The sequence below is a fragment of the Hemiscyllium ocellatum genome, chromosome 14, assembly GCF_020745735.1.
Source record: "Hemiscyllium ocellatum isolate sHemOce1 chromosome 14, sHemOce1.pat.X.cur, whole genome shotgun sequence".
Lineage (NCBI taxonomy): Eukaryota > Metazoa > Chordata > Chondrichthyes > Orectolobiformes > Hemiscylliidae > Hemiscyllium > Hemiscyllium ocellatum.
The window spans coordinates 6,071,519-6,096,692 of record NC_083414.1 but is presented as its reverse complement, the minus strand read 5'-3'; the positions used below and the strand labels follow the sequence as shown (position 1 = coordinate 6,096,692).

At 45.7% G+C, this 25,174-nt stretch overlaps 1 protein-coding gene across 1 annotated transcript in view; it reads left to right on the top strand.

The window, feature by feature from the left end:
- Positions 1-25,174, top strand: part of LOC132822231 (monoglyceride lipase-like) — a 126,924-nt gene that overhangs the window by 82,294 nt on the left and 19,456 nt on the right. Inside the window, exons 5-6 of the mRNA XM_060835336.1 lie at positions 3,151-3,261; positions 12,368-12,457. Of these exons, the coding sequence (XP_060691319.1) occupies positions 3,151-3,261; positions 12,368-12,457 (201 nt within the window). The remainder of the gene's footprint in view (positions 1-3,150; positions 3,262-12,367; positions 12,458-25,174) is intronic.

Here is a 25,174-nt window from a genome sequence, read left to right as displayed (position 1 = left end):
TGGTTCTGTTGCAATGAGAACAGGTGTGAGAGGGCTCTGTTATGAACCACTGGGACCTGTGGCTGATTTCTGTGCAATAAAATATACATTTTTTAATGAATGTAATGGACCAGGCCAGACATACAAAATATTTTAAGAAATTAGCCCAGATCCAAACTTTTTCTTGTTTTAAAGGCAGATGTGAAGTGTTGTGTTCTAGATGAAACATAACTGGTCAAACTCCATATTGTTAAGCAATCATACAATTTGTTCAAACACTATAGTTAAAGTACAAACGAAAGAAAGAAGAACTTAGAATAACTTAACTCTCTTGGAGAATTTAACCGAATAATAGGTGCAATGTCTATTACTGATTAACTGTTTCAATATAGTAACAGTCCATGAATAGACCCCTTGGCAAAAGGGCAAATTTGGAAACAGTTTCTAACATGCAGATCTCCAGTGTAGGAGGAACAGAGAAAATCCAGAGAATAATATCTGGACTTCAAGGGTTAAGTTATGAGGCAAGATTATACAAATTCGACCCATTTTCTCTGAAATTTAGAAGGTTAAAGGGCGATCTGATCAAAGTCTTCAAGATATGATCATGAAAGGACAGGGTGGATAAAGATCAACAATTTCCACGGGTTGGGGATTCTAGAACGAGGGGCATCGTCTGAGAATTAGGACCAGACTGTTCAGGAGAGATGTTAGGAAACACAAAAGGAGGTTTAGAACTCTCTTCCAGAAACAGAAGTTGTTGTTGGATCAGTTGTTAATTTTAAATCTGAGACAGATAGTGTTTTGTTAAGCAAAGGTATTAAAAAAGGCAGTCAAATGGAGTTAGGCCACAGATCAGCTATGACTTCATTGAACAGCCTCGAGGGGCTGAATGGCCTCCTTCTCTGTAGAGAGCGTCCTTCTTATAGGTGCTCATGATGGTTGTTAACCGAAGTTGATGTCCCACCAACTCTCATTTACACCCAATCCTGTACATTGTGTCAGGAAATGTCTTGAATAAGGCCAATCCAGGCTTTGTCAGAAGGCTTCGGGTAAAAAATGAGGTCTGCAGATGCTGGAGATCACAGTTGAACATGTGTTGCTGGTTAAAGCACAGCAGGTCAGGCAGCATCCAAGGAATAGGAAATTCGACGTTTCGGGCATAAGCCCTTCAGCTGAATTTCCTATTCCTTGGATGCTGCCTGACCTGTTGTGCTTTAACCAGCAACACATGTTCAACTTTGTCAGAAGGCTACCAACAGGAGTGGCTACTGTCCTGACTCTAACTGTGTGTCAGTTTGGCAGATATCTATTGAATGAGGAATCTCCCACAGTCAACATCCTAGAGATTACCATTGACCAGAAACTGAACTGAACCACACGTACTGTGGTTACAAGAGCAAGTCAAAAGCAGCAATAAATACTGCAGCAAGTAACTCACTTTGTACCTCAAATCCCAAAGCCTGTCCACCATCAACAAGAACAAGTCAGGACTGTGATGGGATACTCCCCACTTGCATAGATGAGTGCTGCATCAATTGATAGACAATAAATTAGCCTTTTCCAACAGCTTAGGAGCCTCTCCCTGTAACCTCCTGCAGCCCTGCAATTCTCAAAGGTCTTTGCAATTCCAATAACTCAATTCTGGCCATTTGCCCATTGCCCACTTCCTGCGACAAAAGCAAAACACTGCAGATGCTGGAAATCTGAGACAAAGACGTGTAAATGCTGGAGAAACTCAGCAAGCGCAGCAGCATCTGCAGAGAGTTAACAGTGTTCTGAAGCAGAGTCACCAGATTCAAAATATTGACTTTGCTTTCTCTCTCCACAGATGCTGCAGGACCTGCTGAGTTTCTCCAGCATTCTCTGTGTTTGGCCAAATTCCTTCACTCAGTGACCATGATCTCAGTTGCCCTCACTCCATGTTCTCTGTAGGACTTTCCTTCCCTCTTTGTCTTCCCCAGCCCTTCCTGTGAACAAGTTATGGGTCACCTGTCATAGAGTCACAGAGACGTACAGCATGGAAACAGGCCCTTCGGTCCAACGTGTCCATGCCGACCAGATATCCTAACCTAATCTAGTCCCATTTCCCAGCATTTGGTCCATATCCCTCTAAATCCTTCCTATTCATATACCCATCCAAATGCCTTTTAAATGTTGTTATTGTGCAGGCCTCCACCACTTCCTCTGGCAGTGTCAAGTTGTGTTTGATCATGTATCTAACTGTGTAAAAGGCGCTACAAAAATGCATGTTATTGCTAAGAGGAGAGGATACCTGGGTGGGGTATGAAAATGGCTCCTGATGTTCTCTTGCCCCTTCTTCACATTCAATAAGGTGAACTTCACCCCCACCCAATAAACTGAACGAAGCTGCTATTCTGGCTGAGATTGCCCCAGTACAGGTCAGACCAAGACCTTCACATCTGTGTGGAGGAGAAAGTGAGGACTGCAGATGTTGGAGGTCAGCGTCAAAGAGTGTGGTGCTGGAAAAGCACAGCCGGTCAGGCAGCATCCGAGGATCAGGACAGTCGACGTTTCAAGCATAAGCTGATGAAGGGCTTATGCTCGAAATGTTGACTCCGCTGCTTCTCGGATGCTGCCTGACTGGATGTGCTTTTCCAGCACCACACTTCATCATAGCTGTGCATCGAGTAGCACCTGTACCAACTGAGCTACCGTGGTAACGATGGTAAGAAATAGGAACAGCAGTAGGCCGTTCAACCCCTCAAAACCATTCCACCATTCAGTTGGATCATGGCTGATCTGACATTAGATTAGATTACTTACAGTGTGGAAACAGGCCCTTCGGCCCAACAAGTCCACACCCACCCTCCGAAGAGCAACCCACCCAGACCCATTCCACTACATTTACCCCTTCACCTAACACTACGGGCAATTTAGCATGGCCAATTCACCTAACCTGCACATTTTTGGACTGTGGGAGGAAACTGGAGCACCCGGAGGAAACCCACGCAGACACGGGGAGAATGTGCAAACTCCACACTGTAAGTTGCCTGAGGTGGGAATTGAACCTGGGTCTCTGGCGCTGTGAGGCAGCAGTGCTAATCACCATGCTGCCCAATACCACATCCAATTCCCTGAGGGACTTTACTCACCAGGGCTTTGCTTCATAGAGTTGTTGTTGTAATTCTGCCTCCTCTTGCGTTTCAGGGCGGATTGGTGGCAATCTACATTTTGCATGAGAGACCAGAGGACATTGCTGGCGTGATCTTTGTGGCACCGTTGGTGATATTGAATCCCGAAGCTGCAACGCCAATGAAGGTAAAAGACATGCCTGGAATGTTTTGTGGAGAAGATCCCTTCATTCCCTGGATAGACAGCACCAATTCCTAGTCCTCACTGTCGAAGGAGGGCACTCCCTCCAGGTACTGGGGTCAGGTGGGGAGTGTCAGTTCCACCAGAACCCAACAGGAACCAGTCAGATGTTTCCATATGGTCATTCCCCAGGGACGCAGGTGGAGGGGGATAGACCTCACATCTTGGCAGTCTTTCCCATCATGTGTTGGCCAATTCAAAGGATTTCTCATCCCTCACTGGACACTTAAAATTAAACATTTTATAAAAACATGCAGAATTGAGTCAACTGGGATTATATTCACTGGAATTTAGAAGAATGGGAGTGGGGGTATCTGATAGAAACATATAAAATTATGAAGGGAATAGATAAAATAGAAGTAGAGAGGATGTTTCTACTGGTGGGTGAAACTAGGACAAGAGGGCATAACCTCAAAACTAGGAGGAGCAGATTTATGACTGCATGGAAAAGGAACCTCTTCAACCAGAGGGTTGTGAATGTATGGAATTCCCTACCCAATGAAATGGTTGAGGATTCCTCAGTAAATGTTTTTAAAGCTAAGATAAATAATGTTTTGAACAGTAAATGAATTAAGGGTTATGGTGAGAGGGTGGGTAAGTGGAGCTGAGGTCATGAGAAGATCAGCCATGATCTTATTGAATGGCGGGTCAGGCTCTTTGGGCCTGATGGCCTACTCCTGTTCCTGGTTCTTACCTTTTAATTCCCCAATTGGCCTGTCTTTTTGACTCAGATTGATTAAAAGATTTCCCTACTGAACAAGAATCACTATTTATTACAAGTAACTAACTCTAACTGCTGGTAATCAGTTACAAGCTGTTGGCATATTACTCCAATGATATAAGGGCTCTTGTAGTGCAGTGTCCCTATCTCTGAGCCAGGAGGCCCAGGTTCCAATCCCACCTGCTTCAGAGATGTGACATAACATGTCTGACCAATCTGATGAGAACATATTTACCACTCTACAAGTTCATACAGAAATCAGCCCTTACAAACACACCCTTTATACATATGCAGAAAAAACATTGGAAAAACAAATTGATGTAATGGCTGGAGTGAAAGACTAGGAAAGCAATTTGCTGGTTCCTGTGCACAGGATCTGGTGCTGATGAGAATGCTGCTTCTCAGTCTTCCTTCTCTGGATGCTTTCACTGATTTGTAGCTGTTACAGGGTGTTTGGTTCACATTTCTAAAAGGCCTCTGATTTATTAATTAAAACTCACAGTTTACAGTAACGCTGGAGAAAAAATAAATTGCTTTTCTTTGAACTTAAATTGACTTTTACTGCGGAGAACAGAGAAGGTTTCTGAGTGATGGACACCTCTCCCTACCTTGTTTACGGCCTCAAGCTGTTTAGCTCCTTCCAAACCAATCATGTAATTGTTGGCAGGCATCATCAATAGTCAGTCAGTGGTCCACAGACCAATGAGCTCCTGTTGCCAGGCTGAATCTCTATTTGCACATCAGCCCATGCCTCCAGTTCGTCTGCAGACTGCACGCCAACGAATGCTCAAGCAAGCAGCTGTGTAAACAGTGTTTAGTTGCATTCAAAATCATGCAAGGGTCTTTCACCATTCCTTGAAAACTAGTTATTTTCCCATTTTAGTCTGCCAGTAAGAACTCGGAGGAAAATGAAAGACACAGTCTTTTACAGATTTGTTTGTAGTACAATTCAAGCTGCCAATGTGGTTGCTGTGATTAAGAGGGAACATGCAACTCTCTGTGAGCAAGCCTAGCCAGAGGTGCAGGAGAATGTGTTTATGCAGTTAGGCTCAGCTTGGGATGGAGGAGAAAAGGAAGAATTGTTTCATTTTATGGTCCAACTCTCTGATCTGAATCTTAAAAATATAAGTTCTGAGGAAGGGTCACTTGACCCAAAAGGTTAACTCTGATTTCTCTCCACACATACTGCCAGACCTGCTGAGCTTTTCCAGCAACTTCCGTTTTTGTTTAAGAATAAAGGTGAGGCTTTACCACTTCTCCCACATCCTGACTCCATTTGAAGACTGTCATCAGCTGCTGCCAACTTTCCCCTCTGTAGGAAATCTAACAAAGACCCAGCTCTCACTGAAATAACTCCCCAGAAGCCGGTATCCTATCACCGAGTCACTTTTTATTCATATGTGGAGAGTTCTTGACACAGATCCAGTTCCCTCAGAGCCAGCTCTCAGAGTGAGCAGATTCTTTTGTATTCCTGTTTATATCTGTCAGCCAAGGCTCCCTGGTTAGACCAAATTAGCAGCCCCAATCAGGGAACTCATATTCTATAAGGCTCCCTCTGGCTGACCTCACCTTCCTCCTTTTCTCATTGAGGATTGGGGGTGAGATAGCACAGTTGTTGGTGTAGTGATTGTACGAAAGTCAGCCAGGTGGACCTCATAGAGTGTGAGTTCCCTGATTGGGCGGTTATCAGGAAACCCTGGTTGACAGATATAAACAGGAGTGTCAGGGGTTCTGCTCGCTCTGAGGGAGTTGGAACAGTATCAAGGACTCTTCATATGTAAATTAAGGGTGATCTGGTGATGAGATACCTACTGAAAATGTGTTGCTGGAAAAGCGCAGCAGGTCAGGCAGCATCCAAGGAACAGGAAATTCGACATTTCGGGCATAAGCCCTTCATCAGGAATGTTTCCTGATGAAGGGCTTATGCCCGAAACGTCGAATTTCATGCTCTTTGGATGCTGCCTGACCTGCTGCGCTTTTCCAGCAACACGTTTTCAGCTCTGATCTCCAGCATCTGCAGATCTCACTTTCTCCTCAATGAGATACCTACCTCTGGGGAGTTATTTCAGTTGGGGTCATGGGTGTGGAATTCTCACATGAATCAGGGATGCAGCAGATGCTCCTTTTTCAACCACAGTCCACCTGCTCCTGAAAAGGAAGCCCACCTCTGAGCATCAGCGAGGCTATTCTGTCAGAATACTGCAGACACGTTGACTGGAAACCTAGCAAGAGTTGATCTATTGTTTGCTGTTTATGCAGGTGTGTGTCGCTTCAGAATGTTTAATTCATTATGGTTCTTCAGAACAGGCAATGGACATCTGCCCCATTGAGCTCCTTCCCTTGATACAGATTCACTCTGTACTCCACCTTCTCACTACATCCCTTAACCCACATCAAACTGCCTATTGAACACACAGCAACTGTTTCAACTTCCAATACTGCGGATGCTGGAATTCATAACAAACAGAGAGAATGCTAGAGAAAGTCTGGAGGTCTGGCAGTATCTCTTGAGTGAGATGGTGTGGAGGAGCCGGTGTTGGACTGAGGTGGACAAAGTTAAAAATCACAGAACACCAGGTCATAGTCCAACAGGTTTATTTGGAAGCACTAGCTTTCAGAGCGCTGCTCCTTCACCAGATGGTTGTGAAACAGAACCATAAGACACAGAACTCATAGCAAAAGATTACAGTGACATGCTGCTGAAATGATATTGCATGACGTGATATTCCTGGTTAATGTAGGAGTGTTGGTTAACTCACTGGGAGACCCCTTCCTTTCTTCTTTCACTTTGCACCTGGATATTGTGAACGTTCACAGAGATGGCCATGACTTCGAGTCTAATCCAAACACTCACGGCACTCTGAGAAAAAACATTCCCCTTCTCTCTGTCTTAAATGGGTGATCCCTTAATTTGACGCAGTGACCCCCAGTTCCAGATTCTCCCTTGAGAGGAAACATCCTCCTCAACTTCACCTTGTCAAGACGCCTAACACTAACCTTTAACCTAATGATGAATCCAACCCTATCCCTAACCCAGTCAAGACCCCCAAGCCTAATCCTGACCCTAACCCACAACCGACTCAAACCCCACCAAGAACCCTCACCCTCACTCTAACCCTATCAAGACAGCTAACTCTAATCCAAATTCAAATCCTATCAAGATCCCTACCCCAACCCTTGCAAGACTGTGAACCCTATCCCTAATCCTAACCCTAACCCTTATCCTAACCCTAACCCTAACTCTGCCAGACCCCGAACCATGTCCCTAACACTAATCCTGATCCTAATCCTAACCCTAATCCTAACTCTGCCAAGACACCAACCCTAACCCTAACCCTAATCCTGAACCTAACCCTTATCCTAACCCTAACTCTGCCAAGACCCCTAACCCTAACCCTAACCCTAATCCTAACCCTAACCCTAACCCTAATCCTTATCCTAACCCTAACTCTGCCAAGACCCCTAACCCTAGCCCTAACCCTAATCCTGACCCTAACCCTAATCCTAACTCTAGCAAGACCCCTAATCCTAACCTTAACCCATATCCTTACCTTTATCCTAACCCAAAATCTAATTCCTGACACGAAGACTATGAGTCAAGCTCACATATCAGAGTTTGAAAGTGAGGTGTATCTCTGCAAACTTGATCTGCTGCTGTTGTTTCCTTGGAGACTGACCGAGTCCAGTTACAACATTTCTTTCACAGAATTCATAACAAACATAAACTCCACAACCCTGTGACCCATTGAACAGGCTTTCCTTCACACCCTGAACAGTCTGATTTAAATACGGAAAACTACGGTAATTGAATTGATTTGTCTGTGTTGATGTTGCCAGTTGCCCTTGTAACCTCAATCTTTCTGCTTTTCTATAGAAAAGCAAATCCACTTCTGTTACACTGAGGCAAAATAGAGTGACGCTAGAAATCTGAAATGAAAACAGATGGAAGTTGGGAGCAAAATCACTGATAACTTACAGTTCAGGATGAGAGCAATGTGCTGAATAATTCCAGCATTTTCTGTATTTTTTCTGCAAATTGATTGAAATAGGGTTAGGGGTCTTGATAGGGTTAGGGTTAGGGTTTGGGTTTGGATTAGGGGTCCTGATGGTGTTAGGCTTGAGGTTTGGGTTAGAGGTCTTGACAGAATTAGGTTTAGGGTCAGGGTAAGGATTAGGGTTAGGCATTTTGACAGAGTTATGGTGAGCATGAGGATTAGGGTGAGGGTTGGGTTAGTGTGAGGGTGAGGGTTAGGGTTAGTGTGATGGTTAGTGTGAGGATTAAGATGAGGGTGAGGGTTAGGGTTAGGGTTAGGGTGAGGGTGAGGGTTATAGTTAGGGTTAGGGTTAGGGTGAGGGTGATGGTTAGGTTTAGGGTGAGGGTTATGGTTAGGGTTAGGGTTAGGGTGAGGGTGATGGTTAGGTTTAGGGTGAGGGTTATGGTTAGGGTTAGGGTTTGGGTGAGGATTAGGGTGAAGGTGAGATTTCGAGTTAGGGTGCCGGTTAGAGTGAAGGTTAGGTTTAGAGTGAAGGCTAGGTTTAAGGTTAGGGGTCTTGAGAGGGTCACTTTGAAGACAATGTTTCCTCTTGTGGGAGAATCTACAAATGGGGGTCAAATTAAGGGGTCACTCATTTCAGACAACTGTTGAGAAATCCTTTTTCAGTGCGCCATGTGCTTTTGGAACTTTTCTTCCTTAAAAGGCAGTGGGAGCAGGTCTGAGAATGTTTACAAAGTAGAGGACAGATTCTTGATGAGTGAGGCGGGGGGGTGTAAGGTTATTAAGTACATAGAATGTAGAACAACATCGTGCAGAACATGCCATTCAGCCCTCGATGTTGCACCGACCTGTGAATTAATCTAAGCCCATTCCCCTGCACTATTCCATCATCATCCATATGCTTAACCAAAGACTGTTTAAATGCCCCCAGCATGGCTGAGTTAACTACATTGATAGGCAGGGTATTCTGCGTCCTTACCACTCTCTGAGTAAAGAACCCCTCTCTGACATCTATCTTAAATCTATCAAGCCTGAAATTACAATTTGTAGTTATGCCCCCTCGTACATGCTGACATCATCATCCTAGGTAAAAGACTCTCACTGTCTACCCTATCTAATCCTCTGATCATCTTGTATGTTTCTATCAAATCTTCTCTTAGCCTTCTTCTTTCCAATGAGAACAGACCCAAGTCCCCTCAGCCTTTCCTCATAAGATCTTCCCCCCAGACCAAGCAACATCCTGGTAAATCTCCTCTGCACCTTTTCCAATGCTTCCACATCCTTCCTGTAATGGGGCGACCAGAACTGTACACAATATTCCAAGTGCAGCTGCACCAGTGTTTTGTATAGTTGCAGCATGACATCACAGCTCTGGAACCCAATCCCTCTACCATTGAAGCCTAACACACCATATGCCTTCTTAACAGCACTATCAACCTGGGTGGCAACTTTCAGGGATCTATGTACATAGACACCAAGATCCCTCTGCACATCCACACAACCAAGAATCTTTCCATTGATCCAGTACTCTGCCTTCCTGTTATTCTTCCCAAAGTGCACCACCTCACATTTATCTGCATTGAACTCCATTTGCCACCTCTCAGCCCAATCCTGCAGTTTATCCAAGTCCCCCTGCAACCTGTAACATTCTTCCAAATTGTCCACTATTCCACTGACTTTAGTGTCATATGCAAACCAGCCATCTATGCCTGCGTCCAAGTCATTTATAAAAATGACAAACAGATCCTTATCGCACACCACTAGTAACCAGACTCCAGGCTGAATAATTTCCATCAACCACCACTCCTCACTGCCGTCTTAGAGAAAGTTAGTTTCTAATCCAAACTGCTAAATCACTTTCAATCCCATGGCTCCACATTTTCTCCAATCGCCTACCATGTGAAACCTTATCAAAGGTTTTAGTGAAGTCCATGTACACCCCTGTCCTACCCTCATCCATATGCTTGGTCACCTTCTCAAAAGACTCAATGAGGTTTGTGAGGCACGACCTGCCCTTGACAAATCCTTGTTGACTATTTCCAATCAAATTGCTGTTTGCTAGATAATTATAAATCATATCTCTTATAATCCTTTCCAAAACTTTTCCTACAACAGACGTAAGGCTCACTGGTCTATAATTACCTGGGTCAGCTCTATTGCCTTTCTTGAGCAAGTGCTCAACTTTTGCAATCCTCCAGTCCTGTGATACTAAACCTATAGACAATGATAACTCAAAGATCAAGGTCAAAGGCTCAGCCATCTCCTCTCTAGCTTCCCAGCGAATTCTCTGAAAAATCCCATCTGGCCCAGGGAACTTATCTACTTTCACACTTTCTAGACTTGATAACACCTCCTCCTTACTAACCTCAATCCTTTCTAATAGCCCGTATCTCAGTCTTCTCCTCTATAATATTCTATTTTTCCTGGGTGAAAACAGATGAGAAGTATTCGTTTAACACTTCTCTGATCTCCATAGGATCCACACACAACTTCCCATTTCTGTCTTTGACAGGCCTTGTTCCTACCCTAGTCATCCTTTTATTCCTCACATACCTATAGAAAGCTTTAGGGTTCTCCTTTATTCTATTTGATAAAGACGGCTTGTGTCCTCTCTTTGCTCTTCTTAACTCTCTCTTTAAATCCTTCCTAGCTGACCTGTAACTCTCCATCGTCTCATCTGAACCATCACACCTTAACGACACATAAGTTTCCCTCTTCCACTTAACAAGAGATGCAATTTCTGTAGTGAACCACAGTTCCCTTACCTTATCACTTCCTCCCTGCCTGACAGGGGCATACCTGTCAAAGATGCGCAATATCTGTTCCTTAAACCAGTTCCTTAATCCAATTTCGATTGTCACCATCCCCTCCATTTTGCTACCCCATTCTAAGCCTCCTAAATCTTGATTAATCGCATTATAATTGCCTTTCCCCCATCTATAACTCTTGCCCTGTGGCATGTACCTATCCCTTTCCATCGCTAAACTAAACCTAACCGAATGATGGTCACTCGCTCCAAAGTGCTCAGCCACATCTAAATCAAACACCTGGCCTGGTTCATTACCAAGCACCAGATCCAGTGTGGCCTCCCCTCTTGTCAGCCCTTTGACATACTGTGTCAGGAAACCTTTCTGTACACAGTGGGCAAAAACTGATCCATCCGACGCACTAGAGTTATAGTATTTCCAGTCAATGTTGGGGAAGTTAAAGTCCCTCATAATAACCACCCTATTCCTTCCATTCTTGCCCAGAATCGATTTACTGATCCTCTGCTCCACATCACTGGGACTTTGCAGAGGCCTATAAAAAACTTCCAGCAGTGTAACCTTTCCTCTCCTGTTTCTAACCTCAGCCGATACCACCTCAGTAGACGAGTCCTCGTCAAAAGGTCTTTCAGCCACTATTATACCAACCATGACTGACAAAGCCACACCTTCCTGTCTTTTACCACCTTCCTTGATCTTAATGAAAGATCTAAACCCTGGAACCTACAACATCCATTTCTCACCCTGCTCTATCCACATCTCAGAAATGGCCACAACATCGAAGTCCTTGGTATCTATCCATGCCTCAAGCTCACCTACCTTATTTCAGATACTCCTGGCATTGAAGTAGATGCACTTCAAACCAGCTTGCTGTCTGCCAGCACACTCCTGTGACCATGAAATCCATGTCCTTTCTACTCTCATCTACATGTGTACTGGAACTAAGGTTTGGAATGTGGGATAATCGGATTGGCCATAATCTTATTGAATGGCTGAACAAGCTCAAGGGGCTGAATGACTTAGTTCTACTTTTAATTGTATGTTCATAATATTTCCTCAAAGAATAGTCAAAGGTAACAAAAGGCTGTCAAGGTGTGAGCCCATCCCTTGTGTATAACATTGCAATCAATAGTATATTAGCATGAGCCTTGGTCTTGGCAGATTTGAATCTTTTTAATCCCAATCTCCTCCCTTCTCTGCACATCCCTAGCAATTTTACTCCCTCAGGAAATATCTAAAATAGAACACATTCTTTGTTTCGTGAATTTGCTTTCTCCAGTTTGATCTCATTCAGTGGCATAGTGGACGTGATAGACCGAATAGTCTATTTTTTCCCCTACATCTTATTTGCTTCAGGCTCAGATCAGGAATTTAACTGTGGAAGTTAAGGAATTCATCCAGGAACACTTATCCCAATGGATTAGGGAATCACCTGAGGGTCAATGACCTTCACAGCAGAGTACCCAATACTCATCTCGATGGTTACAAGGGAGTGTGGTTTGCCAAGTAACTGGGTGAATTGTGACTGAAACAGAAACGTAGATTGACTTGTTTTTTTTTCTCTGCTGTAGGTGTTTTTAGCCAGAATGTTGGACTACTTCCTGCCAAACGTGCCTTTGGGATATATGGATCCACACTCTCTGTCAAGAAACGCAAAGGAGGTGTGTCACTGGTGATTTATTTTCTTCTTACATTGAACAGTGCTGACTGGGTCCATTACAGCATGAGCAACATGGCCATTTAATCCATTTCATGGATCCATTTGCTCACAATAGGGCTGGTGATGGCCTAGTAGTATCACCCCAGGGACTGTTCATCCAGACACCCAGCTAATGTTCTGGGGACCTGGGTTCAAATCCAGCCACAGCAGATGGTGGACTTTGAATTCAATTTTGAAAAGAAATTCTGGAATTAAGAGTCTAATAATGGCCATGAATCCATTGTTGAGGAAAAGCCCTTCTGGCTCACTAATGACCTTTAAGGAAGGAATCTGCCATCCTTATCCGGTCTGGCCTACATGTGACTCCAGATCCATAGCAATGTGATTGACTCATAACGCCCTCTGGGCAATAAATGCTGGCCTAGCCAGTGACACCTTCATCCTGCAAATGAAAAGAAAACATGTGTTTCTTCCCAAAAATTAATACCTTTAATAACCTTTCTGTGTATTGTATTGCTCACCTCCACTGAGGACAAATGACTAGCTGATCCTTCAGTATCTTCACAGTGGCTTATGGTGAATTTTCCAGTAAGCAGGAAATCTCCAGTCACACTAAATTTGATACAATAACATTACAATGCCATCATGGACTCAAGTTGTGAGGTATCAGTCCTAATGATGAATTCAGTCATTGGGTCTTATTTTCTTTACTCAATATGAAGAGGGATCTCACAGAAACATTCTGTCAGGACTAGGCAGAGTAAAAACCAAAAGGTTCCCAAAGACAGAGGAGTCCAGAACCAGAGGCCACAGACTAAAGATAAAGGGTTGCCATTTACAACTAAAGTGAGGAGAAACTCTTTTACCCAAAGAGTGGAAAACGGTTGATTAGATTAGATTAGATTACTTACAGTGTGGAAACAGGCCCTTCGGCCCAACAAGTCCACACCGACCCGCCGAAGCGCAACCCACCCATACCCCTACATTTACCCCTTACCTAACACTACAGGCAATTTAGCATGGCCAATTCACCTAAGTCAAAGCATTGAATGTTTTCAAGAAAGAGTTACATATAGTTCTGAGGCTAAAGGGATCAAAGGGTGTGGACATAAACTGGGAATGGGGGACTTGAGTTGGATGATCAGCCAATGTCATATTGAATGGCACAACAGGCTTATGGGGCCGAATGGACTCCTCCTGCTCCTATTTTCTATGTTTCTATAAACTTGGCTCATTGATCATGACTAAACTGAGAATCACTTGCTTTGAGTGAGCCAAAACCGTTCAAATTTAAAACATTAAAGGGCCAAGTTGGTGCTGTCCACTGAGGAAGGAAGGTGGTGGATAGGTTAGGATCCCTTACTTGAGGGGGCAGTTCAGACGAGGCTCAGTAGATTGATTCCAGAGATAAAGAGTTTGCCTCATGAAGAGAGATTGAGGAATTTAAATCTATACTGTCTAGAGTTTAGAAGAATGAGAGGAGATCGAATTGATGTATACAAGATATTAAAAGAGATTGACAATGTAGATGGAGGGAGGATGTTTTCTTCAGTGGGACAATCCAGAGCGAGGGGTCATTGTTTTAGGATGAGAAGTAGCAGATTTTAAACAGAGATGAGGAGGAATGATTTTCTATTAAAGGGCCATGAGTCAGTAGAGTTCACTCCCCCCAGAATGGCCTACTCCTGCTCCTAGCTCTCATGTACGTGATTTCATTTGTTAGTTAAGGGATATTGAGGTGGGAGCTGATGTCTATGTATAAATGGGGTACATATAATCGGTGTGTCGGTGTGTCAATGTGTCAGTGTATCGGTGTGTCAGTGTGTCGGTGTGTCAGTGTGTCAGTGTGTCAGTGTGTCAGTTTGTCAGTGTGTCAGTTTGTCGGTGTGTCAGTGTGTCGGTGTGTCGGTGTGTCGGTGTGAAAATGTGTCGGTGTGTCAGTGTGTCGGTGTGTCAGTTTGTCAGTGTGTCAGTGTGTCAGTTTGTCGGTGTGTCGGTGTGTCGGTATGTCAGTGTGTCGGTGTGTCGGTGTGTCGGTGTGTCGGTGTGTCAGTGTGTCAGTGTGTCGGTGTGTCGGTGTGAAAATGTGTCGGTGTGTTAGTGTGTCGGTGTGTCAGTTTGTCAGTGTGTCAGTGTGTCAGTTTGTCAGTGTGTTGGTGTGCAGTGTGTCAGTGCGTCGGTGTGTCAGTGCGTCGGTGTGTCAGTGTGTCGGTATGTCAGTGTGTCAGTGCGTCGGTGTGTCAGTGTGTCGGTATGTCAGTGTGTCAGTGTGTCGGTATGTCAGTGTGTCAGTGTGTCGGTGTGTCGGTGTGTCAGTGTGTCGGTGTGTCGGTGTGTCAGTGTGTCGGTGTGTCGGTGTGAAAATGTGTCGGTGTGTCAGTGTGTCAGTGTGTCGGTGTGTCGGTGTGTCAGTGTGTCGGTGTGTCGGTGTGTCAGTGCGTCGGTGTGTCGGTGTGTCGGTGTGTCAGTGTGTCGGTGTGTCAGTGTGTCGGTGTGTCGGTGTGTCAGTGTGTCGGTGTGTCGGTGTGAAAATGTGTCGGTGTGTCAGTGTGTCAGTGTGTCGGTGTGTCAGTTTGTCAGTGTGTCAGTGTGTCAGTGTGTCAGTCTGTCGGTGTGTTGGTGTGCAGTGTGTCAGTGCGTCGGTGTGTCAGTGCGTCGGTGTGTCAGTGTGTCGGTATGTCAGTGTGTCAGTGTGTCGGTATGTCAGTGTGTCAGTGTGTTGGTGTGTCAGTGTGTCAGTGTGTCAGTGTGTCAGTGTGTCAGTTTGTCAGTGTGTCAGTTTGTCGGTGTGTCAGTGTGTCGGTGTGTCGGTGTGTCGGTGTGAAAATGTGTCGGTGTGTCAGTGTGTCGGTGTGTCAGTTTGTCAGTGTGTCAGTGTGTCAGTTTGTCGGTGTGTCGGTGTGTCGGTATGTCAGTGTGTCGGTGTGTCGGTGTGTCGGTGTGTCGGTGTGTCAGTGTGTCAGTGTGTCGGTGTGTCGGTGTGAAAATGTGTCGGTGTGTTAGTGTGTCGGTGTGTCAGTTTGTCAGTGTGTCAGTGTGTCAGTTTGTCAGTGTGTTGGTGTGCAGTGTGTCAGTGCGTCGGTGTGTCAGTGCGTCGGTGTGTCAGTGTGTCGGTATGTCAGTGTGTCAGTGCGTCGGTGTGTCAGTGTGTCGGTATGTCAGTGTGTCAGTGTGTCGGTATGTCAGTGTGTCAGTGTGTCGGTGTGTCGGTGTGTCAGTGTGTCGGTGTGTCGGTGTGTCAGTGTGTCGGTGTGTCGGTGTGAAAATGTGTCGGTGTGTCAGTGTGTCGGTATGTCAGTGTGTCAGTGTGTCGGTGTGTCGGTGTGTCAGTGTGTCGGTGTGTCGGTGTGTCAGTGCGTCGGTGTGTCGGTGTGTCGGTATGTCAGTGTGTCGGTGTGTCAGTGTGTCGGTGTGTCGGTGTGTCAGTGTGTCGGTGTGTCGGTGTGAAAATGTGTCGGTGTGTCAGTGTGTCGGTGTGTCAGTTTGTCAGTGTGTCAGTGTGTCAGTGTGTCAGTCTGTCGGTGTGTTGGTGTGCAGTGTGTCAGTGCGTCGGTGTGTCAGTGCGTCGGTGTGTCAGTGTGTCGGTATGTCAGTGTGTCAGTGTGTCGGTATGTCAGTGTGTCAGTGTGTCGGTGTGTCGGTGTGTCGGTGTGTCAATGTGTCAGTGTGTCGGTGTGTCAGTGTGTCGGTGTGTCGGTGTGTCAGTGTGTCGGTGTGTCGGTGTGTCGGTGTGAAAATGTGTCGGTGTGTCAGTGTGTCGGTGTGTCAGTTTGTCAGTGTGTCAGTGTGTCAGTTTGTCGGTGTGTTGGTGTGCAGTGTGTCAGTGCGTCGGTGTGTCAGTGTGTCGGTGTGTCAGTGTGTCGGTATGTCAGTGTGTCAGTGTGTCGGTATGTCAGTGTGTCAGTGTGTTGGTGTGTCGGTGTGTCAGTGTGTCGGTGTGTCAGTTTGTCAGTGTGTCAGTGTGTCAGTTTGTCGGTGTGTTGGTGTGCAGTGTGTCAGTGCGTCGGTGTGTCAGTGTGTCGGTGTGTCAGTGTGTCGGTATGTCAGTGTGTCAGTGTGTCGGTATGTCAGTGTGTCAGTGTGTTGGTGTGTCGGTGTGTCAGTGTGTCGGTATGTCAGTGTGTCAGTGTGTTGGTGTGTCGGTGTGTCAGTGTGTCAGTGTGTCAGTGTGTCAGTCTGTCGGTGTGTTGGTGTGCAGTGTGTCAGTGCGTCGGTGTGTCAGTGCGTCGGTGTGTCAGTGTGTCGGTATGTCAGTGTGTCAGTGTGTCGGTATGTTAGTGTGTCAGTGTGTCGGTGTGTCGGTGTGTCAGTGTGTCGGTGTGTCGGTGTGTCAGTGTGTCGGTGTGTCGGTGTGTCGGTGTGAAAATGTGTCGGTGTGTCAGTGTGTCGGTGTGTCAGTTTGTCAGTGTGTCAGTGTGTCAGTTTGTCGGTGTGTTGGTGTGCAGTGTGTCAGTGCGTCGGTGTGTCAGTGTGTCGGTATGTCAGTGTGTCAGTGTGTCGGTATGTCAGTGTGTCAGTGTGTTGGTGTGTCGGTGTGTCAGTGTGTCAGTGTGTTGTGATGTGTGAATTACAATGAAATTCCAACTGGAAAAGTAAAAGTCTGGAATTTACCTAACTGACCTTTAACCGCTAAGCCCATTTTAAAAAGATGTGTTATAGTGTTGTGGACATCATTGGCTGAGCCAGTATTTACTGCTCATCCCTAATTACCCAGAGTGCAGTTAAACATCAACCCCATGCTGTGTGTCTAGAATCACATGTAGGCCTGAACAGGTAAGAACAGCAGATTTCCCTCCCTAAAGAACATCAGTGAAGCAGGTGGAATTTTACAGCATTTGATAATGATTATATGGACACCATTAGATCATCTTTATGTCAGATTTGATGGAATTGAAACATCACCAGCTCCCCGTGGTGGGATTCAAATCCGTATTTCCAGAACAATGGTCCCGTGGCATTACCACTACACTACAGGCTACCTTTTAAATGGACAATTACTGTGACCACTGTCATTATTGCTTATAGGCTCTGGGAGTGGGGTCCCCCATAGAAAAGGCACTCAGGACCTGATTGAGTGACCAGAATTAGGAGGAGGTCTCCTACTAAAAGTGTTGTGGACCAGGCCAGACCCCCTTAAAAGATTTTAAGAAGGTATCCGCGGATGCTGCTCCTCGGATGCTGCCTGAACTGCTGTGCTCTTCCAGCACCGCTAATCCAGAATCTGGTTTCCAGCATCTGCAATCATTGGTTTTACCCTTTTTATCCTAGACCCTAACCTTTTCTTGTTTTAAAGACAGATGTGAAGTGGGTTCCAGGTGTGATGCAGCTGGTCAAACCACTCGGCTTTAAGTGAAACAGAATTTATTTGAACACCGCAAATGAAACACAAACATAAAAGAAATGGAATTTAGAGTAACTTAATTATCGGAAAATCTAACTGACCCAAACAGTACCTGTTACTAACTGTTCCAATACAGTAACATCTCATAAACACAGGCAGGAGGGAGTAGCGTCCAAAGAGATTTCGGAAGGAGGTCAGAGGAATTGATTACTGAAGCTTGCAACTCCCCTGGACTCACACATCTTGTGACTGCTACAGCTAAAACAAACTAGAAAAAAACCTGGACTGAGAGAACTGGCCACTCCCCTTCCATTGTTAAACTGCACCCATTTAGGCTTCTGGCTTTATGACCAAGGACTAAATAACCTTTTAAAAGTGACAGCATCGTCAGAAAAGCCACTCCCATCCTTTCAATTTGATTTGATTTATTGTCACGTGTACCTAAGTACAGGGAAAAACGTTACAAACCACTTCACCCCGACCCACCAGCAGTGCCTTCTCCCTACTGTATCCCTCCTCCTTCCCTTATCCACTTGTGAACTGGGTCAACCTCTCAATCCCAGGCCTCTAATGAATTGAATTGAATTGAATTTATTGTCACATGTACTGAGGCACAGTGAAAAACTTTGTCTTGCGAGCAATACAGGCAGATCACACAGTTACAACGCATAGAAAGTAAACAATAGGTAAACAGTGGCAAAAATCAAAACACAGGTACAGGTGAATGCTAAGAGTTTGTAAGTCCATTCAGTACTCTAACAGCAGTAGCGTCGAAATTGTTATGAAACCGGCTGATGTGTGTATTCAGACTTCTGTACCTTCTCCCCAATGGTAGAGGTTGTAGAAAAACTTTGCCAGGGTGGGATGGATCTTTGAGAATGCTGGCGACCTTTCCTTGACAGTGGGCCTAGTAGATGGATTCTATAGATGGGAGGTTGGCCTTTGTGATTGTCTGGTCTGAGTTCACCCCTCTCTGTAACCGTCTCCGATCTTGAATGGTACAGTTGCCATACCAGGTAGTGATACATCTAGGAGAAAGTGAGGCCTGCAGATGCTGGAGATCAGAGCTGAAAATGTGATACATCCAGACGGAATGCTCTCGATGGTGCACCTATAAAAGTTGGCAAGAGAATTCGCCGTCATGCCAAATTTCCTCAGCTGCCTGAAGAAGATGAGACGTTGTTGGGCCTTTGTAACCAGTGTGTCCACATGTAGTGTTCAAGAAAGCTTCTTGCTGATGACCACTCCCAGGAACTTGACACTCTCTACTCATTCCATCTCTGTGCTGTTAGTGCATAACGGGGCATGAGTAACATCCCGCTGAAAGTCAATAATGAGTTCCTTGGTTTTGCTGGCATTGAGAGCTAGATTGTTCTCAGTGCACCAATGTTTGGGGCAGGTCCTGCTCCCAGTCACACTGACAGGTATTGAAGAGCCATCAGCTCCTGAGTGTCCACCCTCAGGATCCTGTGTCCGAGAGAATTCCAATGCTGGCCAGTTCAGCTCTTCATCCCAGCTGGCGTCCAGTAGGAGGTGATATGGAGCTCTCCGATCAATGGGAAAGGTCCCTGGCATTCACAATAAGTTCCGACATTATTGGGTTGCTCCTGCCAAAGACGTCACAACACAGAGTCAGTCTTGTGAGTGAACAGTCCTAGTTCCTGCTACCAAACCTCTTCCCCACGGCACGGTGGCACAGTGGTTAGCACTGCTGCTTCACAGCGCCAGAGACCTGGGTTCAATTCCCGACTCAGGCGGCTGACTGTGTGGAGTTTGCACATTCTCCCCATGTCTGCATGAGTTTCCTCCGGGTGCTCCGGTTTCCTCCTACAGATGTGCAGGTCAGGTGAATTGGCCATGCTAAACTGCCCGTAGTGTTAGGTAAGGGGTAAATGTAGGGGTATGGGTGGGTTTCGCTTCAGCGGGTCGGTGTGGACTTGTTGGGCCGAAGGGCCTGTTTCCACACTGTAAGTAAGTAATCTAATCCCACTGCCTAGAACTGATGTTCCCCTCACCTCACAGCATTTACAATCAAATCGAACCTGCACATTTAGGCTGTCCCACTGACCTCTGACCTCTGTTGTGGGTACTTCTCCGAGAGCAGTTGGCAGAGGGGCAGTGGGGGCCCACCTGAGTCTTGCCCAGCACCATGTGAGTGAGATGGGGAGGCTGTCTTTGGAGTGCAAGCAGTCTGTACGTTGCCTAGTGTGCTACATCTTACATTACAACCAAACCGCTCTGTTCTCTTGAGGAATCCGTTTTTTTAATCAGGAGGGTTGGCCAGTTTTCACTCCCACCTCTGAGACAAAAGGTCATGGGTTCTAGTTCCAGTTTAACCCCCAGTCTGGGCTGATTCGGTGAGCACCTTGCGATGATTTATTTGTTAAGAATGTTGCTGCATTCCAGTTTGATAGTTGGATTGTTTAGGTCTGTAAGCTCAGATTAGTAGTAATGGACGAACAAATACTATGGAAATATTTATTGAATAGTGTAGCATTACAGACATGCTGCCAGTTAATGTAACTTTATATTGTCATGTGACACTATAATTCTCAGCTAGTGACTATCGCATTTAAGAAACGTCCAGTTCAGCTCTCTGCGCTGGTGGTATTTTTCCCTGGACGGTTATACAGTCTAGGTATAAATATTGGGATGAGGGATTGGAGGGAGGAGAGATTAGTAATTACGCTACATGATTCTGCATCATCTCCAAGGCAATGTCCTTCACCATGGGACCCGTTCAAAGGTCAAGTTGTCAAAGGTCATTACTGATCATGTGATGACTACTGCCACTATCGAGCAGAACTGGACCAACACTTTGTGGGCAATTTTCCATCCATTGCTGTACACATTAACCCATTGATTGCAGTAGCATTTCCATATTGCATTCTGTTTTATACAGCACCCCATGAGCAGAATTAGACTAAGGTGTTGGAAGGTCAGAAGCAGATTTAGGGAACTGTGGATAGGTGTGGACTGGATGCCACACAAATGCAAATTAGTCACATTTAAGAAACACGATATGTCGAGAAACATGGCAGAACAAGACCTCACTGGTCGATTCTTCCCTAAAACTGAGGGGAGAGAGAGACAAGCTGAACTCCTGTTGCAGAGTGCTGGCATGAAGTAAGGGACCGAATGGCCTCCCTCTACCCTGTAAGTATTGTATCAATTTCAAAATGCTATTGGAGATAATATTCGTCCTTCACTTCAATTCCTGGTACAATTGAATCTGAATCTTGGCTGCCGACCCGTGTTTATCGTTTATCCAGTCAAGGACAAGTCTTCTCAATGTCAAAACAAATATGTAAAGTTCCACTCCCAACTAATACTTCACATATTTGTCAAGTTACATTATCTTTGCCACAGAAACAGGTTATTGAGCTGGACTAGTCCATTCTTCTCAATTCCACCCCTCGAGACATGAAAGCTGACAATTAATGGCCTTATGGATATGTGTTGTTACTGTTAGAGATTTGCTCTTCGATATCCATTGATTTTTTTTACTCCGTTTAAACTCTTCTTATCCCAGGGATATGGGAGCCATTTAAGAGGTTTTTTTTTAAAAAGTCACTCACGGTATGATGCCATTGCTGACTAGGCCAGTGCATATTGCCAAGAGGTCATTTAGGATTTGACCATATTGCTGTGGGTCTGGAGTCACATGTATTTCAGACCGGGTAAAGATGGCAATTTCTGTCTCAAACAGATATTTGGGCTTTGCCAGATAATCAGCAATAGGTTCATGGTCATCATAGGAATCTTAATTGAATTTAAATTCCACCATCTGCCGTGGCAGGATTTGAACCCAGATCCACAGAACAAATCTGAGTCCCTGGATTAACAGGCCAGTGATAATACTGTGAGGTTATCATCCAGTCTACACAGGTCCCATCCCATTGGTGCCAATATTAGCCAGCAGAGGGTGAGGGGTTCACCAGGCAGGGAGTATAACAGCAGACCCAGGGTGTTTCCTTGAGGCTTCTGGAGGTGGCCTTTGATCAGAGGCGCTCATTCCCTGATCAAAGGGACATGAAAGCCACACCTGTGCCCTTTCTCCACACCCTCCACCCTCATGGCATCCATTCCTCCATCATTGCCTTGCTCTCTTGGTCACTGATGCCAGAGGAAGGACAGTGCTATCCTGTTCAGTGTCTGAGTGGAGCAAGGTCAGAAGTCACATGACACCAGGTTATGGTCCAATCGGTTTATCTGAAATCACAAGCTTTCGGAGCACTGCCCCTTCGGCAGATGACATCAAGGTGAATGGACCAAGGCATGGCAGACCTTCCTGAAAGGAGGTGACACCAGTGCCCTCCCTCCATGCCCCGCCTCCCCCAATCCTGTCCCATCTCCCCCCACCTCCCCGCAACCCCCAACCCCCATCCCACCTATCCCACCTCCGAACACCCCCATCCCACCTCACACTTCCCTGCACATTCACCTCCCACCATCCCCAGTGCCCCATTCCACCTCCCTGCACCCCTACCTCCCAACTCCCACATCACCACCTCCCATCTCCCACCTCCCCCCATTCCCACCTCCAAACTCCCTCCATCTGCACCTCCCACCTCCCTGCACACCCACCTCCGACCTCCCTTCATCCCCACCTCCAACCTCCCTCCATCCCCACCTCCCCCCATTCCCACCTCCAAACACCCTCCATCTGCACCTCCCACCTCCCTGACACCCACCTCCCCACTTCCCCCATCCCACCTCCCACTTCCCCCATCCCCACCTCCCCACTTTCCCCATCCCACCTCCCACTTCCCCCATCCCCACCTCCTACCTCCCCAATCCCACCTCCCACCTCCTTGCCAATGTCACCATCATCTCCTGGAGGTCCCTATGGAGGAAAACAAACATTCATCAACAGCAAATCGTGCAATTAGGAACTAGAAAAGAAAGAACTGACCTTCCTGTTTGTGTGTGGCTCTAACTAATTGTGGTCCAATGATGGTTTTTGCTGTCCTTTTTATCTACACCCTCTTCCCAAGTTGAGCCTGATCAACAGGCCTGTCCACAATTCCTCTCACTGCCATAAGCATTGGCATACCAATTGTAGGTCAGTTATGGCAACACAACTCCTTTACAATGGACCCACCAAACTGGACAGTCATCCAGGCTGCATGTCAACCCAGCATTCTGAGCAACGGTGGCCAGTATGGTGATGTCCAATGAGGGCTCTAACTCTGAGACACTTGGGGCTTAAGCTCACCCCTGCTAAAAATCAACTTATTTTTATATTGTTACCTTTTATTCTGACCATGTCGGTCATAGAGTTGGTCAAAACTGTGCCAACAACACTACAGGATCTCAATGTTTGGCATGGTGGGTTTCAAATTTCAATTCCACCTCCACCCTCCCCCCTCTCCAATCCCCACACCTTCACTATTCCCTAAATCCCCTATTACTAAAGATAGGGTTCATTGGTATTAACAGCTCCCCCAATGGCCAATGGTGATCAGTACAATCACATATCATCAGTTAGACAACATGCAGCTCTAACCCTGGAAGATCACAAACACAAGGCAACGTTGAGCTAGGATTCTCCTCTCCATGGCAACTCAGTAAGTTGAAAAGAAGCACGTTTAAAGGGGAGAAGTTACTTTCTTCATCACCTTGCTCCCTGAGATCTCCGTTACTTCCTCTGGGGCCTGGATTTCCCAGTGAAACATCAACCCACCATATCTCAGTGTCTGCCGCAGTTCAATACCACAACAATCCTAATCATTAGCTTAGCAACCTTACAAATCTGCTGCTGAATATTCCCTCAAAGGCCAGGAGTGAAACCATGAGCTTCAGGAGGTTATAAATCAAGAAAGGAAATGACAGTGTCATAGGGACCAGGCCTACTTTCTCCTCCTTGTTACCCAATCAATTCCCTTCTGCCTGAGCTCTCAGTCAGAGACCCATCAGCCCTTGGTATTTAACACTCAGGGCAAAACCTCAGTCTTAATCTGCTCCATACTGGCTACTTGCCAATGACAAGAGACATAAGATGGTCAATCCTCATGCTCTCAATGCCCCCTCACTAACAGCAAACTGTTCACTACACAAATAGGGAAGAATGACAGCATGGTGAACAAGGCATTTGGCACGTTTGCCTTCGTTGGTCAGATCACTGAGTATTAGGAAATGAGATGTCATGTTGAGTGACCGGATAGGACATTGGTGAGGCCCCTTTTAGAATTCTGCGTGCAATTCTGGTTGCCCTTCTACAGAATGTTATAAAACAGAGAAAGGCTGTTGGCAGGGTTTGAGGATTTGAGTTATAAGGAGAGGAAGGGTTTTTTTTTTCCCCTGTAGCCCATTCTTTTCTAAATATAAATAGATCCTATCCCTCAGTACCTTTTCCAGCAACTTTCCCACCTCTGATGTCAGACTCACTGGTCTGTAGTTACCCAGAATATCCCTACTACCCTTCTTGTACAGGGGGACAACATGAGTGACCTTCCAGTCCTCCGGCACCTCACCTGTATTTAAGGATTCCACAAAGATATCTGTCAGGGCCCCAGCTATTTCCTCTCTCACCTCCCTCAGCAACCTGGGATAGATCCCATCTAGTCCTGGGGATTTGTCCACCTTAATAACCTCCAGCCTACCCAACACATTTTCCCTACTTATGCCAATGTGATTCCGACTAATCAAACTTCTATCTCTAATCTCAATATTCATCATGTTCCTCTCCTCAGTGAACACTGAGGCAAAGTAATCATTCAGAATCTCACCCATTCTCTCAGGTTCGACATATAGCCTTCTTTCGTTATCCTTTAGTGGACCAATCCTTTCTCTAGTTACCCACTTGCTTCTTATGCTTTGGGATTCTCCTTAATTAGCTCACTTGATTCCTCATTTAAGACTTGTCCTACTCTTCCGCTATTCTTCCAGGGCCCATTCTGTTCTTAGCTGCCTAGACCTGATGTACGCTTCCCTTTTCCTCTTGGCTAGTTGTACAATTTCTCCTGTCATCCACAGTTCACGAATCTTGCCCTTCCTATCCTTTGCCTTCAATGGGACATACCTATCCTGCACTATCTTTAACCTATCTTTGAAAGCCTCCCACATCTCAAATGTGGACTTCCCTTCAAATAGCTGTGTCCAATCCACATTTCCCAGCTCCTGCCTAATTTTGATATAATTGGCCTTGGCCCAGTTTAGTGTCTTCCCTTAGGACCACTCTCTTCTTTATCTATGAGTATTCTAAAACTTACAGAATTATGGTCACTGTTCCCAAAGAAATCCCCCACCGCAACTTCCACCACCTGCCCTGGCTCGTTCCCCAGTACCAGGTCCAATGTGGACCCTTCCCTTGTCAGACTATTGACATACTGCTCCAGAAAACTCTCCTGGACGCTTCTTACAAATTCTACCCCA